General features: G+C 41.0%; 1 protein-coding gene across 1 annotated transcript in view; it reads left to right on the forward strand.

Annotated features, from left to right (window-relative positions):
- Window positions 1-14,636, forward strand: part of SIN3A (SIN3 transcription regulator family member A) — a 52,986-nt gene extending 38,350 nt beyond the window's left edge. Inside the window, exons 17-21 of the mRNA XM_080930426.1 lie at window positions 3,378-3,551; window positions 7,062-7,154; window positions 8,344-8,438; window positions 11,608-11,815; window positions 13,459-14,636. Coding sequence (XP_080786552.1) covers window positions 3,378-3,551; window positions 7,062-7,154; window positions 8,344-8,438; window positions 11,608-11,815; window positions 13,459-13,689 — 801 coding nt within the window. The 3' untranslated portion in view covers window positions 13,690-14,636. The remainder of the gene's footprint in view (window positions 1-3,377; window positions 3,552-7,061; window positions 7,155-8,343; window positions 8,439-11,607; window positions 11,816-13,458) is intronic.
- The last annotated feature ends 2,253 nt before the right edge of the window (window positions 14,637-16,889 follow it).

Here is a 16,889-nt window from a genome sequence, read left to right on the forward strand (position 1 = left end):
TAGGATCACACTATGTAGCACTGATTGACTGTGAACTAGTCTTGTGTGTCACCTCCTGAGTACTGAGATTATAGGTGTGAACTACAATGCCCAGCCATTGTGATGCATTCTAACCATGTCCTGACAGCTTTCTGCTTCATTGTTAGGCTTCCCTACTGCTCATACTCTAAACTTCCCTAGGGACTCATGAATAGGTACATGAATTCTGTGAGCTAAAAACCTAGAAAAAGTCAGTTCTACCTGAAGTCTATACTGCTGCTGTAGAAGGAAACAATTAGTGTTCTCTTGAGGAAAGTACTGCACCTTGCAAAGAACCCTTGCTGTTTTTTCTTGGCTTTGGCTTTTGAAGAATACATGCCTGTGTATGCCCACAGAATCTAGTCCAAATTGGTGAAGATAGCTCCATGTAGCTGACTCTTGGTTCTTACTACAAGTTGTTAGTGACACAACTCTGAAAGTTGAGAAGCTACTAGGCCTTTCTATGGAGCTGTGGCAGTGACTGATGAGACTGTTCTTGGACATAGGCAGCTACTCTCATAATTTGAGAGACAGATCCCTATTGAGTCCCTAAGTGACTAAGGTTAGGAACAAAGTCTTGCATAGTACCACCCAGCATTTTAAAAAGAAAGCCAATAAAATAAATTTTTTTGTGAGCTCCATGTTATTTTTTAAATAGATAATTCTTTTACTTTGAAGAATCTGGTTATAAATTTTTGTTGATAACACTCAAGATTTTTTAAAACTTAAATGGGAGTTGCCTCCAGAAAGCCCACAGCCACAAGTTTTTAAGACATATTGAAGCTTCTCATTTGAACTCTCCTATGAGCTCTATCTGTTTGTTTTCTTTTTATTTGGTGGTCCCCTGGTTCAGTTCTGGTTGAGTAAGTTTCATGGTAAAATCATACATTTGTCTTAGTTTTTTCAGCCTGGGGCTTTATTTAGCTCAATTGGTAGAGTTAATTGCCAAGCATGACAAAGCCCTGGGTTGGGTTTTCAGCACCCCATAAAATGGGTATGGCAGCAATTACCTCTGCATTTTGAGGAGGCCATAGAACCAAGATTTAAAGGTCCTCCTTACTTACATAGGAAGTTTAAGGGCAGTTTCCAATACATAAGATGTTTTCTCAAAAACAAGGAGGGATTGATTTTAAGTAGGCAGTTTCAGACATCTTCGTTGCAGAACCATGATATATGATATCATCCTGTGAGGCCCTGACTAGGGATGTTTCCCTTCACCCCAGGATCTCCATTCTAGTGCTTCTCTGCATAGGGACACTCAGCATCCACTCCGGCTTCTTCGTCCTCTTCTGGGCTTGGTACTACCTAGCTTTTCCAGGCAGGTGCTCCTTTATTTAACAACAACAAAAGCCTTGGAAAAAAAATTATACCTACATCGTTTCTGGTTACCTGATGAAAGACTTAATGTGTTACTTAGTTCTTTTTGGGTTTGTGGTGCTGCCATTTCCAAAGATTCTGAGGGGGACTGATACCTAAAAGGATTTGACTAGAGAGTCAGTGGAAAGTAGTCTACTTTAACCTGTGCTCTCTATGAGGAAAGGCTTCATGGTGCAGAGAACTCAGTGTCTTGGCTAGACTGTTTGACCTTGCTTCCCCTTCTCCCCCACTTAAAGTTATGTTATCAAGACATATAAACCTTATTTTAATGGTGCTGTCCACGTCTTTTATACTTCAAAAAGAAAATATTCCTAAAGAATAAGAATGGCTTAGTAACGATAAGATCATGAGGTTGGCTAAGTAAAATTGATGAATCATATTGAATTTTACATTTTTGCCATTGGTTTGGTATTAGGTCCTGAATTTAAGACTTTGTGCTTGCTAGGCAAGCCCTCTGCCATATTACCCAACTTTTAAGTTTTTATGTGCCATATGTGTATGTGGATTCTCCTTCTACCGTGTGGATTTTAGGGGTTACACTGAGGTCCTCGGGCTTGAGGTCAATCAGCTTTACCTTTTGAGTTATTTCTTAGGAGACTTAGTTTCACAGTATGAATAATGAGGAAAATTAAAACAAATGGTGGGAATGGGGGTGTTACTTGTTGTGACATGTTTTGGCCTGAGTTTGTCCCCACAGTCTGTACAGAAAAGGTTCAACTTGTCTCCTCCCCTCTACAACAACAACAGAAGGTTAACAGTTTTGAACACACTTATCTTCTATTAAAAATGAATAGTTGAGGCCAAGGATATAACTTTACATTTTCCTGGGTTTCCTACAACTCAGCCTTGGAAATAAATAAAAGAATTAGAATGTACAATTTGAGGATTATGTTTGTGCCAGATAGACTAATCAGTGGCCTGCTGTGAGAATGCTACCCTGGTTCAGGAGCTTGACCCTGAGGCCCATCCTGCTCTTTAGTTGAACTTGTGGGGCAGGTGATACTGCACTGGTTGTTTTCTGCTTTCCTGCCAGGATCTATAATACATAGCCTTGAGTGTCCTGGAACTCTGTAGACCAAGGCCAGTGTTGAGCTCAGTGACTGACTGCCTCTGCCAGGATTACAGCTGTGAGTCGCCACAACTTTAAGTTTAGGAATCCCAGATGTGGACCTAGAAAGTTGCTGAGCAGTTAGGAGCACTTGCTATTCTTGCCAGCACCCACATGGAGGTTCAAATCCTCCTGTAACTCCAGTTCTCAGGAAACCAGTGTGCTCTGGTCTCTGTGGGCACCAGACATAATATAGCTGACACACCACAGGCTTACACACAAAGCAGATGATGAAAAATAACAAATATTTATTTAAAAATAAAATCACATGAATTTTGTTTTCAGAGTTCTCTGGGGTGCTGTATTCATTCCAAGTCTCAAAAGTTTTAATGTCTTAGTGCCAAAAAAAAAAAAAAATCACGATAGGACATTCCAGCATGTTTTCCAGAGTAATTATACATTTGATAAGAAATAAGTATGAAAACAATTGTAAACGCTTTAAAAAATACATGAAGGAGGGGCACAAACCATGGAACCTGGCATAGTGGTGCATACCTATAGTCCCAATATTTGGGAGGTGGAGGTAGGAAGATCAGCAGTTCAAGTGTGTCCTCAGCTACATACTCAATTTGAGGCCAGCCTATTCTACATTAGATCCTATCACAAAACAAAAGCCAGTCAATTGCAAAATATTTTAAGATGTTTAGAATGGCATTTTATTTGTTTGGCTAAGGAGCATGAGCAGGAAACAGTCTATCACTGAGACTTGGTTTTGCTTTTAAGTGTGAGTTTTATGAGGTGTTAATAAAGGCAGGAGAGCCTGACTCAGCTATTTTCCATGAAAATGATAGTGCTTAAATTTTTTAATTAAAAAAAAATATATATATATATTGAAGCTTTCCTGGCTCACTGGGTGGCCTGTGCTTTGTTCCAGCTACAGCATATTGTCAGCGATGAGGTCTGTGTGCAGGTTACTGACCTTTACTTGGCAGAAAACAATAACGGAGCCACTGGAGGCCAGCTGAACAGTCAGACATCCAGGAGCCTGCTGGAGTCAACATACCAGCGGAAAGCAGAGCAGCTCATGTCCGACGAGAACTGCTTCAAGGTGAGTCACTGGTCATCGTGGGCCTCAGTGCTGCTGCTGCTGCTCAAGCGCAGCTCCAAAACCAGGGCTCCTGTTCTGCTGTATTAAGTGTGTGTTTTCATGACAGGTTAGAGTGTGTGCTTGTGTGTGTGCACATGTGTTCATGTGGAGATTGGTCTGCTTTAGGAGGTTTACACCATGTGGGTCTGTTCTCCTATTCCTCTCACCTTTTTGTTTGTTTCGTTTTTCTGGCTGGAATGTGCTGCTGCCTTTTCAGCTCTGTGATTATGATCCAGAGTTTTACCTGGATGCTAGGAATCAAATCTGGTTCCTAGGTTTCTTTGGCAGCAATCTCTTTACCAACCCAGTTAACTTTATTACATTTTAAAAAATAAAATAAAAAACAAACTTTCTTACATTCCCAGAACTTTTAAAAAATGCTTTGTAAATATTTTCTTGAAAAATGTTTATGTGTAAAATGTGATTATTGTTAAAAACATAGTAAGTGTATTTAAAAACAAAGAAAAATTATTTAGAGGTGTTTTTTTTTTTTCTAGAAATAAACACAGGCAATATTTTTAGGCATTAGATGTACATTTTACTTTAGTGCATGAGAGTTTGCCTGTATGTATGTGTGTGTGCCTGAGGCATTGGATCCTCTGGAACTGGAGCCATGGATGATTATGAGCCACCATATGACCATTGGGTCCTTTGCAAGACCAGCAGGTGTTGCCAACCACTGGGCAGTCTCTCTTTCCCCTTGAAAAGGTACTTAACTGAAAGCTCTGGTAATTATTCATTCCCCAGGGTCATTAACATGATGTTTATATCTCCTTTTGCCCCTCCTCCCACCTCTCTTCTGTTTTCATGAGACAGTGTCTAGCTATGAAACATAAGCTGTTCTTAGCAGAATGCCACCATCACACTGTAGATAGCAGCACTTCATGTGGCTGTATTTCACTGGGACGTAGCTTAGTCACAGAGTACTTAGATAGCATGATAAAGCCCTGACTTGTTCTCATCACTTACCTGTAATCCTAACACTTGAGGTTAAGTTGGGAAGATCAGAAGTTGAAAGTTACCCTCTTACATGAGATCCTATTACCTCACCCTGCCCCATAAAAGAAATGCCTATAATATTGAATATGCCAGGTAGTTTGCATTGTCATTGTAACAGATAACTTGGAGGGGGGGCAAATTAGAAACCCACATTTCTAATGTAGTATACTATTAAACTGCAACCTCTTTTGAATACTGGATGGCCGTTATTTCATAATTCTTACAAATTAAATACAGACTAAGTCAGCCATAGTGGCACATACTTTTAATTCCAACAGCGAGGAGGCAGAGGTAGATGGATTTCTGTGAGTTCAAGGCTAGCCTAGGTGGTCTACATACATAGTTCCAGGACTACGTCGGGGAAACCATGTCTCCCAGAAACTTCAATAACCGCCTGTTATGATAATCTGAAAACCTGCAGTAGGAGGTTTGCACATGAATTAGAGGCCAGACCTGGGGAAAGGGAGGTGGAGTAGTGACTTAAAGTGTATAATGTAACGTCTTGCTGTTCTTAATGGTTTTGCTTATCTCCCTCAGATTTATTTTAGGTTAGCTATATTATTTTGCTAGGTTCTAAGTTTTAGGAACAGCTTGAGGTTTTAACGACCTCTCTGAAAGCATCCTGCACGCCAGTCTGCCTCCATCTTGCTGTGTCTGACTGACTTGTAGCGAGGCCTTTCACAGCGCCCTGAATTGTACTTTCTCCCTGTGTGACTGAAGAAGGTTAAAATGGAGTTTACTTCTTAATTTTTTTTGACAGTCAGATTTAGCTGAAGTTGTGCTTGAACTTCCTTGTCACAAACGATGACCTTATTTCAGCCTCTGATCCTTTTTTATATTATGTGTATATGTGTATAATTTTCATATCTGCAATAAACATTGTAGTCAGGACATTAAGAGCCAAGGCTTCAGAGAAGATATGCTGACAGTTTTCTATAAAATACAGCTTATGGCTCCACAGACTGCCTTTATCAGTAGTGCTTCTGTAAATGAGTGTTTTAAAGCCATGAAATATTACCAATATATTAGAATCTAGAATTTCAATCAAACATGATTGGTGCTATTAAAACTACTTTGGTTTGTTTGTGGATCTGCTCTTAGCCCGGGTTCATCTGGAAGTATGTAGGCTAAACTATGGAGGTTGTCCTGCTGCCCCAGCCTCCTTTGTGCTGGAATTACAGGCATGTACCACCACACCCACCTCAACAGACCCCTTTAAAGAGTGTGTGTGTGTGTGTGTGTGTGTGTCTGTCTGTCTGTCTGTCTGTCTATGTACATCAGGTTGTAGAGGTCAGAGGGCAACTGCGGGAGGGGTCTCTTATCCATTTCAGGAGTTAAGCATGCGCTTACTTATCAGTAAGCACTTTCACCCAGAGAGCATCCTGTGAGCCCAACAAAACATGAACATGCTTTTTAATGTTTGATTATTTCACACATGAAATTTCACATATTTCACACTATGTTTACATCATTCCCTCCTTTTCTCTCTGTTTCTCCAGTGTTCTCTTCCCACTCACTCGGGTCCATGGCCTTTTGCTTAATTTTCACTGTCACATGTGTTTACAGCCCACTGAGTTCATTTGATACTGCCATATGTTTAGAACTGATCACCTGGGATAACCTATCAGGGTGCTTGTCACTGTAGAAAATAGATTCTCCCTCTTTCAACAGCCACCTTTGTCTTTGCTTGGACCTTTGTGAAATTTCCAAACCCATGTTGGCATATCAGCTGGTGTCATTATGCAGCTTTTGTTTAGTTAACCCCATCGTTGACATTTCTTGGACATTACATCCCTGTTCATGTCCAGAAGACACCTGCCCTGGTCTTCTTCTCTAATAACCTTTATAACTCTTCTTCCTTAACTTTTCCTGAGCCTTAGCTTAGGGGCTGCATCACAGATACATCAGTAGGGATCAGGCTCCCCCTGGTCAGTTATTTCTCTGCAGTTTCACCAGTTGAGTGTCTTTGTAGTTCTCCCTGTCTGCTTCACAAAGATGTTTTGATGAGGGGTCAGAGCTGCGGTTACCTGGCTGGACTTGCACATGAGATGTGAGCCATGTAACCTGAGCAACCATTTACTGCAAGCTAGTACTAGCAACCATTTACTAACGTGATTCTTCTAGGATTTATTTTTATGTGTAGGGATGCTTTGTCTTCATGTGTTTGTGTATCACCTGCATGGAATGCCCTCAGAGGTCAGAAGCCTCTGTTCTGTCTTCTGGAATTGAATTAGACCATGTGGGTTCTGGGAGTCAAACCCAGGTCCTCAAGAAGAGTACCCAGTGTCCAGCCATCTCTGCGGTCCCATTGCTCCCTTGTAATCACCAGCTTCACAGTGCCTTCTGTAGCTCTCTTCCTTTGGAACAAAATTGTATAATTTACCTTTCTACTGACAATGTAACAGGCCAAGTTTATAGCCTAGATATTTTAGCTAGTTTTGTTTTTATTTACACTCTGCTTCTATTTTACAGCTAATGTTCATTCAAAGTCAAGGACAAGTTCAGCTGACCATTGAGCTCCTGGATACAGAAGAGGAGAACTCAGATGACCCTGTGGAGGCAGAGGTATGGGCAGTGTATTTCAGAGCTTGCCTGGTCACCCTGAATTCTGATGGGCTGTGGCTCCTTAGGATTTTTGTGATTTTGTTTTTAGGGTGTGTGTGTGTGTGTGTGTGTGTGTGTGTGTGTGTGTGTGTGTGTGTGCGCGCGAGCATCAGCATGTGCATTGTGGGTGCTAGAAACAAGAGTGTGGGCCATTCCAACAATGTTTGTTTATATTCCCATTGAGGCTCCAGTGGGGTAGCCATTTAGAGTCAATGCCTCCCCTTCTTTTACCCCCCCCCCCTTTAGTGTTTAATTTATTTTTATCTTAGGTGCATTGTTGTTTGTCTTAAATGAACGTGCAAGGTCAGATACTGGAGTTACGTATGATTGTAAGCTGCCGTGTGAGTGCTAGGTATTGAACCCCAGGTCCTCTTGAAGGACAGTCAGTGTTCTTAACCACTGCACCATCTCTCTAGTCCCACGCCCCCCTTCTTTCATCCTTGATAATATGGGTAGCAGCTTTGCTGGTCTTTTCCTGTTTTTCTTCCTAAATGAGTAACAGTAAACATGGCTCTTCTGTTTGTTTTGTGGTATCATTGGATACACAGCTCATTTACTTTCTAATTGGCCCAGTGAACCCAGGAATTTTGAACTCAGAAAATATATTATTTGTTACAAGGATAATATAAATTTTGAACTCAGGTAATATAAATAATGACCAGGCTGTATAGATGCCAGGAGAATAAGAATAGTTTGGCTGATGTTTGCAAAAACTTTAGCTTTTCTTCAAAAAGTGCCAGAATTCTACACATTGATGTGGGAGATTTTCAGTGACACTGTCCACCGTTTCTGCAGATGGACTTTTGATAAGCATCTTAAATGTAGTATCTTGCTAGCTAACAAATTTAAAAACATATATTTCAACAATAACAAACATAATTTTTAGGCAAGGGGCACTACTTTTTAGTTTTACAGTGCCGGCATTATAGTAGGCAAGGACTTTACTTACCACTGAGCTGTAACTGGAGGGGTGCACCCCCACACTTTTTTTTGGATAGGCTTAGTCTTACAGGTGCTAGGATTACTTTTGTATGCTACCACAGTAGACTATTTGTTCTTGAAATCTGTTGTCTTTGGACATTTTGGTGACAGATTAGAATCATGGTTAGAGATAGCTGTTTTTTAAGATCGTTTATGTTTCTATTCCTAGCGTTGGTCCGACTATGTGGAGCGATATATGAGTTCTGATACTACTTCTCCTGAACTTCGAGAACATCTGGCCCAGAAACCAGTATTTCTCCCAAGGTGAGTCTGCAAAGTCAGCTCTGTTAGCAATATATGCTGCACAGTCGGATGGGCAGTGTCCGGGTCTCGGTTTCCTGTATTGTTCATCTGTCCTGTCTGCTGAGGATCATGTTAGAATGTTTGCTGGTTTACCTGTAAAATCTCCAGTACTCAAGAGGTGAGAGCATTAGAACCTGCAGTCCTCACTCCATCAATTTGCTCTTAGTGTGTTCATGGCTTCGTGATCCACTTGCAGGACTAAGCATACAGCAACACTCAGAACTACAGTTATCACAGAATATACAGTGCAAAATCAGCAAAGGAAAAATATGAGGGAGCTAGGCACAGGTTTCCAAGAGTCCATTTTTTTTTTCTTTTCTTTTCTTTTTCTTTTTTAATTTAATGTATATGAGTACACTGTAGCTGTCTTCAGACACACCAGTAGAGGGCATCGGTTCCCATCATAGATGGTTGTGAGCCACCATGTGGTTGCTGGGAATTGAACTCAAGGGTCAACCCAGAGCTTTGTGCATACTAAGCAAGCATTTCACTGACTGAGCCACAACTCTATTTTTTTGGATTGTTTGTTTGTTTTGGTTTTGGGTTTGTTTTTTTGTTTGTTTGTTTGTTTTTGTTTTTGTTTTTTTTAATCTGTAATATGGCAAATGTAACTAGCATGATCACAATGAGTAAAAGATTACTTTGGGAACTCAGTCCCTAAGAATACATCAAGGTCCAAGGGAATGTGAATTGGGGCAGGTGAGATGCTTAGCTGACTAAAACTTGGTGACAGGCCCATCATCAAACAGTCTTAAGTTCGTAGTATGCACAAAACTCTGGGTTTGACCCCTAGGCTGTATAAAGTAGGTGTGGTGGTGTATGGCTAGAATTCCAGCACTTATGAGGGAAGATGGGAAGTGAATGCTATTCTTAAGAGGCCAAACTCTCTCAAAACAAACAACACCAAGAGAATACACCTGGTATGTTTTCATAAATAATCTTACTGTAAAGCTTTTCCAAAAAAAATTTAAGGTGACATTTGTTTTATGTTTTGCATTTCTTTTTAATATAAATGAAGAAATTGTAAGCTTACTTGGGTATACAGCCATAGAGAGTATTTTCAGATTGTGGGTTCTATTCTTCAACGTGGTAAATATTCTGTAAGTGGCTGGGCCAGATGGTAGAAAATGCTAATTGCGCATGCCTGATAGACCTGAATTCCATACCTAGAAAAAAGTCCATGGTGGAAGGAGAGTGCCAACTCCCTCTGACTTGACACTTACATGCACATACACATGCTGTCTGATTTTTAAATAAAAGACTTTATGGTAATATACAGTGTCTATGAGCTTTGTATACCATTAGCAAACACTGGTCTGTCTGTGCCTTGAGTAAATTGCTTTCAAGAATGAATTTGTAACTTCTTCATATGATCAATTATTTGGGAGGCATTAACTTCTTAAGTATACTAGATAAATATCAATACATTCTACATTATTCCTCTAGAAATCACACTTGTTTCTGCTGGTACTGCTGGTCTCATTATAGACTCAAGTATTGGGACGCCATGGAGCTTATCGTGGTTGTTATCAGTTTACCAAAAGTTCAGTTGTATTTACACGTCCCAGCTTTATCATTGACAACAGATACATTGTTTTCCTCAAATAATGTGTACCTTTGAGAAAATATCTTGCAAGTTTTCCAGGCACAGTTTTTGTCATTGTTCTTTATACATAAGTCAGGCAGTTGCTCCAATGCCTTTCAAGAGTCCGTTTTATTTAGTAGATGAAGGGGCTTTGTGGGTGATTTCCATTTTATCACAGCTAACGCTAAAAAGATGTAAGATGGGGCCTGAATAAATGGTTAAGAACATAGGCTGCTCTTTCACCAGATTCAGGTTCAATTCATAGCACCCACAGAATAGTTCGCAGTCTTTTGTACCTCTAGTTCCGAGCGGTTTGATGCCCTCTTCTGGTTTCCACTGCAGTGTGTATAAATGGTACACAGACAGAAAACTTAGAAATATAAAATAAAAGTAAACAAAACTTTTTTCTATAATATTTTTAAACAGTGTAACTACTTAAGCATGTCCATTAGTAAAAACAACTTTGTTTAGTGTCCATCTCTGGTCAGAACAAAGAGTTTCTAAATATGGTTTGTCGTCCCCAGAAACATTACTGTTTATCCCACTCCACCCCAGTGTAGGAAGGGGTATTTTTGCTCATGATTTAAGATAGGACATAGTCAGTCTTGGTAGGGAAATATGGAGACAGGAATTGAAGCTTCTCCATCCCTCTTAAAGACAGGCTGTACTGTTAGGACTGGCCTCCAGCTCTTAATCCTGAGCTTCCCCAGGGCAGGGATTGCAAGGGAGCAGCACTGTTTCTCGTTCTCTCATCGTTACTCTTGGACTGCTGATCTAAGTGTTTAGGGAAAAGGGCAAGTAATGCTTTATTGTTAGGAAAATGGTTTTGATCTCATATTGCTCCTTATAGGATCTTAGGAGGCTCAGACCTAAGAATTGATATTCTATATAGCTATTCTACAGAAAACACAGAGCTATGTAGGCAAGGCTTTTTGTTGTTAACATTTGGAGATAGGGTCTCCAATCTAGGAGATTGGACTCTAGGCTGATCTCTTAATTCACAGTCCTCCTGCTTCTGCTTCCTGGGTACTGGAATTACAGGCCTGAGTCACTACACAAAGTTTGGTGATTTTAGTAGCAAAGTATAGGGCATAATGTAGTTGGTTAGCTGAGAATTTCCAATGGAGACTGAAGATGTATTTATTGATATGAACAATCTTACATCCTCCAGATACAAATAGGACATCTCTGTTGGAAAGCCATAAAGTAGACCAAGTAATTTTTGGCAACCTATTTTGATGAGGAACTCCAGTTTAGAGGCAGTAAAAGAATAAATAAATTGGGATACTTTTCTCTGTAGCTGTTAGAGAACAAGACAAATTTGCGTTCTGAAGTGTTTAAAAGAGGGTGAGAATAACATCGAAATCAAGGTTGAGGCTTTAAGTAATTATATATGTAAATCTAGTGAAACCATTGCACATTTGTATATATGTGTAACTAAAATTGTTAGCATTCTTGAGGCACATAAGGGAAGCACATTTGGTAGGAGTCGTGGGGATCTGTATATAGACAGTCTCTCAACCTAATGGGGCTTTTGCTTTGTAGGAATTTGCGGCGTATCCGGAAGTGTCAGCGTGGTCGAGAGCAACAGGAAAAAGAAGGGAAAGAAGGGAACAGCAAGAAGACCATGGAGAATGTAGAGAGCCTGGATAAGCTGGAGTGTAGGTTCAAGCTGAACTCATATAAGATGGTGTATGTAATCAAGTCGGAGGACTACATGTACAGGAGAACCGCTCTGCTCAGAGCTCATCAGGTGAGAAGTGGTGGCTGGACTTTCTCTGCATCCCCCGTCCTACAGAACTTCTTTTTCCTCTCTAAACAGGAGTTTGTGGAACAAGCATTTGTTGTGTAAGTAAGGCTCTTGTAACAGGGTACCACCAACTTCCTGGCTTAAAGAATAGAAATTGTTGGAACCTATAGTTCGGTGGTAGAACACTTCCCAGCATGCCCAAGGTCATCTTGGCATGGGTCTCAAATACCTGCTCCGCACACAATTATACATGGTCTTGAAGTTCTGATCTAATGCCCCAAGATTTCTATGTCAGTAACTGTTGAGGGGGGGATTAGCCATTGGTACTGTGCTGAGTTAAATGTCCCAGGTCAGTCATGGCTTTTCTCTTGTGTGTCTAAACGCTTTGAAAGGATGAGTGTTCGGGTGAAGATGTCAGTGTGGGTATTCGGGAGACAGTTTAACCTACATGAGATGGTAAATACCTGGTGGGAGGTTTTTGTTTTAACTTTCCATGTTACATTTCAAACAGTTCCTCATTTTGTGTGTGTGTGTGTGAACCCTGTTTTCAAGGACCATCTTACTAAGTATGTAGCTTGTGTTTGTCAGGCTTGCGGTACATCCACAAACTTAGGCAAGCGAATAGAGTCTTTGTGCATTACCAAGAAAATTAAAAGACTAGGGACTTGACACATAAGATTTCATTGGCTTCTCAAATACAGGATACTCGAAACAAAAATAAGGTGAAATGTTAGGGAGAAGTGTTACGGGATTTTTTTTTTTTTTTTTTTTTTTATCGAAGTACACTGTAGCTGTGTTCAGACACATCAGAAGAGAGCATTAGATCGCATTACAGATGGTTGTGAGCCATCATGTGATTGCTGGGAATTGAACTCAGTACCTCTGGAAGAGCAGTCAGTGCTCTTAACTACTGAGCCATCTTTCCAGCCCAGGAGAAGTGTTTTCTATGCAACAAAACACATAAAATGCAAGGCTGGGAAGAAGGAAAGATTGGCGCATTAGGTAGAAGTCAAATAAAAATAGTGGCTGAAGCTGAGTGCTGTAGAGAACAGAGACCGCTATAACACAAGCTATATAATGAGGAAGATGGTCCTTGAAATTGGGGTTAGGGGATGGGACACAGGTCATTAGACTTACTGTCAGGCACCTTTACTCACTGAACTATTTTTGCCAACCTCTCCCTTTCCCTATTTTTTAAAAGGTAAGTCTGTAGGGCTGGATAGATCGCTCAATGGTTAAGAACACTGACTGTTCTTTCATAGGATTCAGTTCAGTTCCTAGCAACCACATGGCAGCTTACAGCCATCTGCAACTTCAGGCCCAGTGATCCAGTGCTCCTCTTCTGGCTTCTGCAAACATTAGGCACATGTTTTTATTTATATGCTATAAATATAGGTTTAGACAAAATGCCCACTGTACAAATAAAGTAATAAAATTAGTCAGGCCAAGTGGCATATGTGTAATGTTAGCACTCATGAGGCAGGGACAGGCAGGCTCTTGGGTTTTAGTCCAGCATGGTCTACATAGTGAGTTCAGGGCAACATGGTGAGACTGTCTCAAATAAATACATAAAGAAATATTGTTTTGTACCGAAGGGCTAGTTTTGCCTATTTTATCCATTTCTTTCTCTTTTACTTTCATTTTAGTCTCATGAACGTGTAAGCAAGCGTCTGCATCAGCGGTTCCAGGCCTGGGTAGATAAATGGACCAAGGAGCATGTGCCTCGTGAAATGGCGGCAGAGACCAGCAAGTGGCTCATGGGTGAGGGGCTAGAGGGCCTGGTACCCTGCACCACCACCTGTGATACAGAGACTCTGCACTTTGTGAGCATTAACAAGTATCGTGTCAAATACGGCACAGTATTCAAAGCCCCTTAGCTGCAGAGCCAGAGCAGGAAGCTCATAGGTGTGTGTGTGTGTGTGTGTGTTTGTGTGTGTGCGTGCGTGTGTGTGTGCTGTGTGTGTGTGTGTGGGCATTTGTACTCAAGTACACTGAAGAATCAAGGAAGATGCCTTTCAAGCCACCAGTGCAACCTGGCACCAAGCAGGATACACGAAGGATTGTGGATGGATACCTTAGGAATCTGGAACTGGCACTTCCCAAGGGTACTACACGCACCCAACAGGGAATGAAGTCCATGCAAGCACAGAGACAGGCAGCTTGCTTGCACACACCAGCAGAGCTCAACTACAACTTCCTATGACCTGAGCAACCAGATGCTGTCCTCATGGATGGATGGAGGTGCATCTTGTCACTGCTCCTCTTCCCACCTCGGGGGATGGGGGACTGGATTTGATGATACCCCCACTTGAGTACATCTAAGATCTCTGTAAGATTTTATCTGAGACCTGTTTGGCTTTGGAATTGATAACTTATTGGTTTGGTTTCTGAGCCCTTGAAGCTCACCTTCCTCCCTCTTCTGGTTCTCAGCCTCAACGAATTCCAGTCAGCCCTCCTTTTTAGCTCCCATGGGACTGTTTTGTACCTGCTTCTTTACTACTAGTCTGCCCTAGTGCCATCCACCAGCCTCTTTCTCTCTCACATACACACAGACACACACACACTCACACACACACTCACACACAATTTTAACTTGGGTTTTTCTTTTTTGTAAATAATGTACATACTGTCAATTTTTTATTAAAGAAATATGCTTTGATGTGGTAGCATAACTGCTCTAGCTTCTTGTGTACCATAGTACTATGTGGCTTCAGATTTAGTACCTATAAACAGATGGACAAGAATTTATTACACTTTTTACCAAAGGGAGATACCATTGTAGTACTTTTATGTAAAACTTGTCTTCCCCCAACAACTTATTTTCTTTTCCCTTTTTTTTTTTTTTTTTTTTTTTTTTTAATGTAAATAAAGCTTGGTTCTTAAGGAAATAAGTGACCTAAGTCCCTGTCCTCCCCCAAAGAGCTGTTGAAAAGTTAGGACTGGCTTTAATTTCTTCTCCAGATTACAAAGATGATTTTGCTTAAATAAATAAGTACTTGTAATTAATTGTCAAATTAACATATATCAGAATTGAGGCCAGCAAGGTGGCTCCATATAGGTCAAAGTGCTTGCCACATAAGCCTGACAAGTTTGCCCTCTGGATCCAATAGTGTAAGGCAAGAGCTGACTCCCAAAAATAATGTGCCCTGTGGCACTTGAGTTCCTGTACTCTTGTGTTTACACACAGGCACACCTAGGGTTTTATTTCCCTCTCAAAATTTTAATTTTCCTTACTGGGAATAAGGCAATCAAGCTAAGATAACAAGCCAAGTGTATTTGTAGAAATTGGAACAGAATGAATTTTACATTGCTTAACAACACAACAGCAAATGCTTTTAAAATTGTAGTGACATGGGCCTCTAATCTCAGCATTCGGAAGGAAGAAACGTCGTGAGTTCAGGGCTAGCCTGGTCTGCATAACTCTGGGGTAGCCAGGCCACAGAGAGACCTTGTCTTAAAAAGTAAACTTAAACAGCATTTTTACACTTGTATGTGTGCACATATGCACCAAGTGTAAGTGTGTAAGTCAGAATAACTTGGGGTCGGTTCTAGGACTGAATTCTGGTTGTGAGGCATGGCTGCAAGTGCATCTATTTGTGCTCCGTCATCTCAGTAGGCTCCACTTCTTAGACATGACACACATTTAAATGGGAACCATAACATTAGGGGTCTTCAAATGTGACTGACCTGGACTTTCTGAATTAAGAACTAGCTGCCATAGAACCAGGGCAACCATCACCTAGTCATAGTTATAACCGGGTATGTTATATTCCATTTAAAAATCCTCGGTACTGTGGTCAGTGAGATGGCTCAGCTGCATAAGGTTCTTGCCACTAATCCTGAAGACCTGAATTTAAGTCGGGGCCCCACACGCCCCAACCAAATAAAAAATAACAATGTTTTTAAAATCCCTAGCACCACCATAAAGAAAATTCTGACACAAAATACAAAGTGAGCCTCTTTTATTTGACAAAAGATCACACTGTGACCCAGGCTTGACTCCCAAATTCTGGGAATATGGGTATGTGTCACAATATCCTGCTTTTGGGGTGTATTTGTCTAGGAAGACAAAACTCTTAAAGGCAATCAAAAGCCTAATGGAGAAAACACTGTAGGACAATGGCTGAAACAGTGTGCCAGGAAGAAAGTCTGACTTCCTCAGCTATGATTCACCTATATTTCCTCAAGACTTTGGGGCTAGAAGGATGGAGAGAATGGGTCTGACTAGCAGCAGCCTGGGCAGGTGCTACCTGTGTACTGTGTACAGCACCCGTGCAGATCAGGATAGGTTTTCAGGACCCTTTTGGGAGAAAAATTCCTAGTAACCAATAAGAACAAGGGACTTTGCCCAAGTTTTCATAAGTTATTGTAATTGGCATTGCATATTTCTTACTTGATTATTCTTTCTAGGCAACTAACCTCATTTGGAATATAAGCCTGGTTATTTCCATTAAAGCAGGCTAGTTAGATTCCTCCTGTATTTTTTTTTCTCTCCCAAACTCATGCAAACGTTAAATCTGGAGGTTGTAGGCTTTTGGCATTAAAACTTCCTTGCATTTGTTGACCTGCAGTGTCAGGTCAAAATTCCGGACACTTGGGTAATGGGCAACCGCGATGCGTGTAATGAAAGATTACTCGGGTGCAAAGCCCCTTCCATTTCTGAAACACCCGAGGCAGCCTTGCGCTTTTCATATTATGCAATTACCAATGCTTGTGTAAGTGAAGAGAATGGAAAACTAAACCTTTTCCATGCCCCTCCAAGGGTTCCCTCAATAGCTGCCGATTACTTTAATTTACATTTCCTCTTTTGCGAACTAGGCCTTTCAGAACCACATCAACAGCTCAAACATACCATTTTATTTAAGAATAATTTACCCAGCTGTCTGACAGCTAGGATGAGATGAGAGCCGCGAAGGCGCAGCTTCCGGGTTTCTCTGGGAAGGCTCCCCAAAGCCAGCCTCTAGCAAAAGCCGTGGTGTCCCAAGAAAAGCTGCTCGGGTCTGTAAACTGGTTGGATGCCGGAACCTTTGGTTCCAAGTGGTGCAACGAACCGGCAGCACCAAGGATCTTCCGGGGA

Source organism: Micromys minutus (assembly GCF_963924665.1).
Source record: "Micromys minutus genome assembly, chromosome: 16".
Taxonomy (NCBI): Eukaryota; Metazoa; Chordata; class Mammalia; order Rodentia; family Muridae; genus Micromys; species Micromys minutus.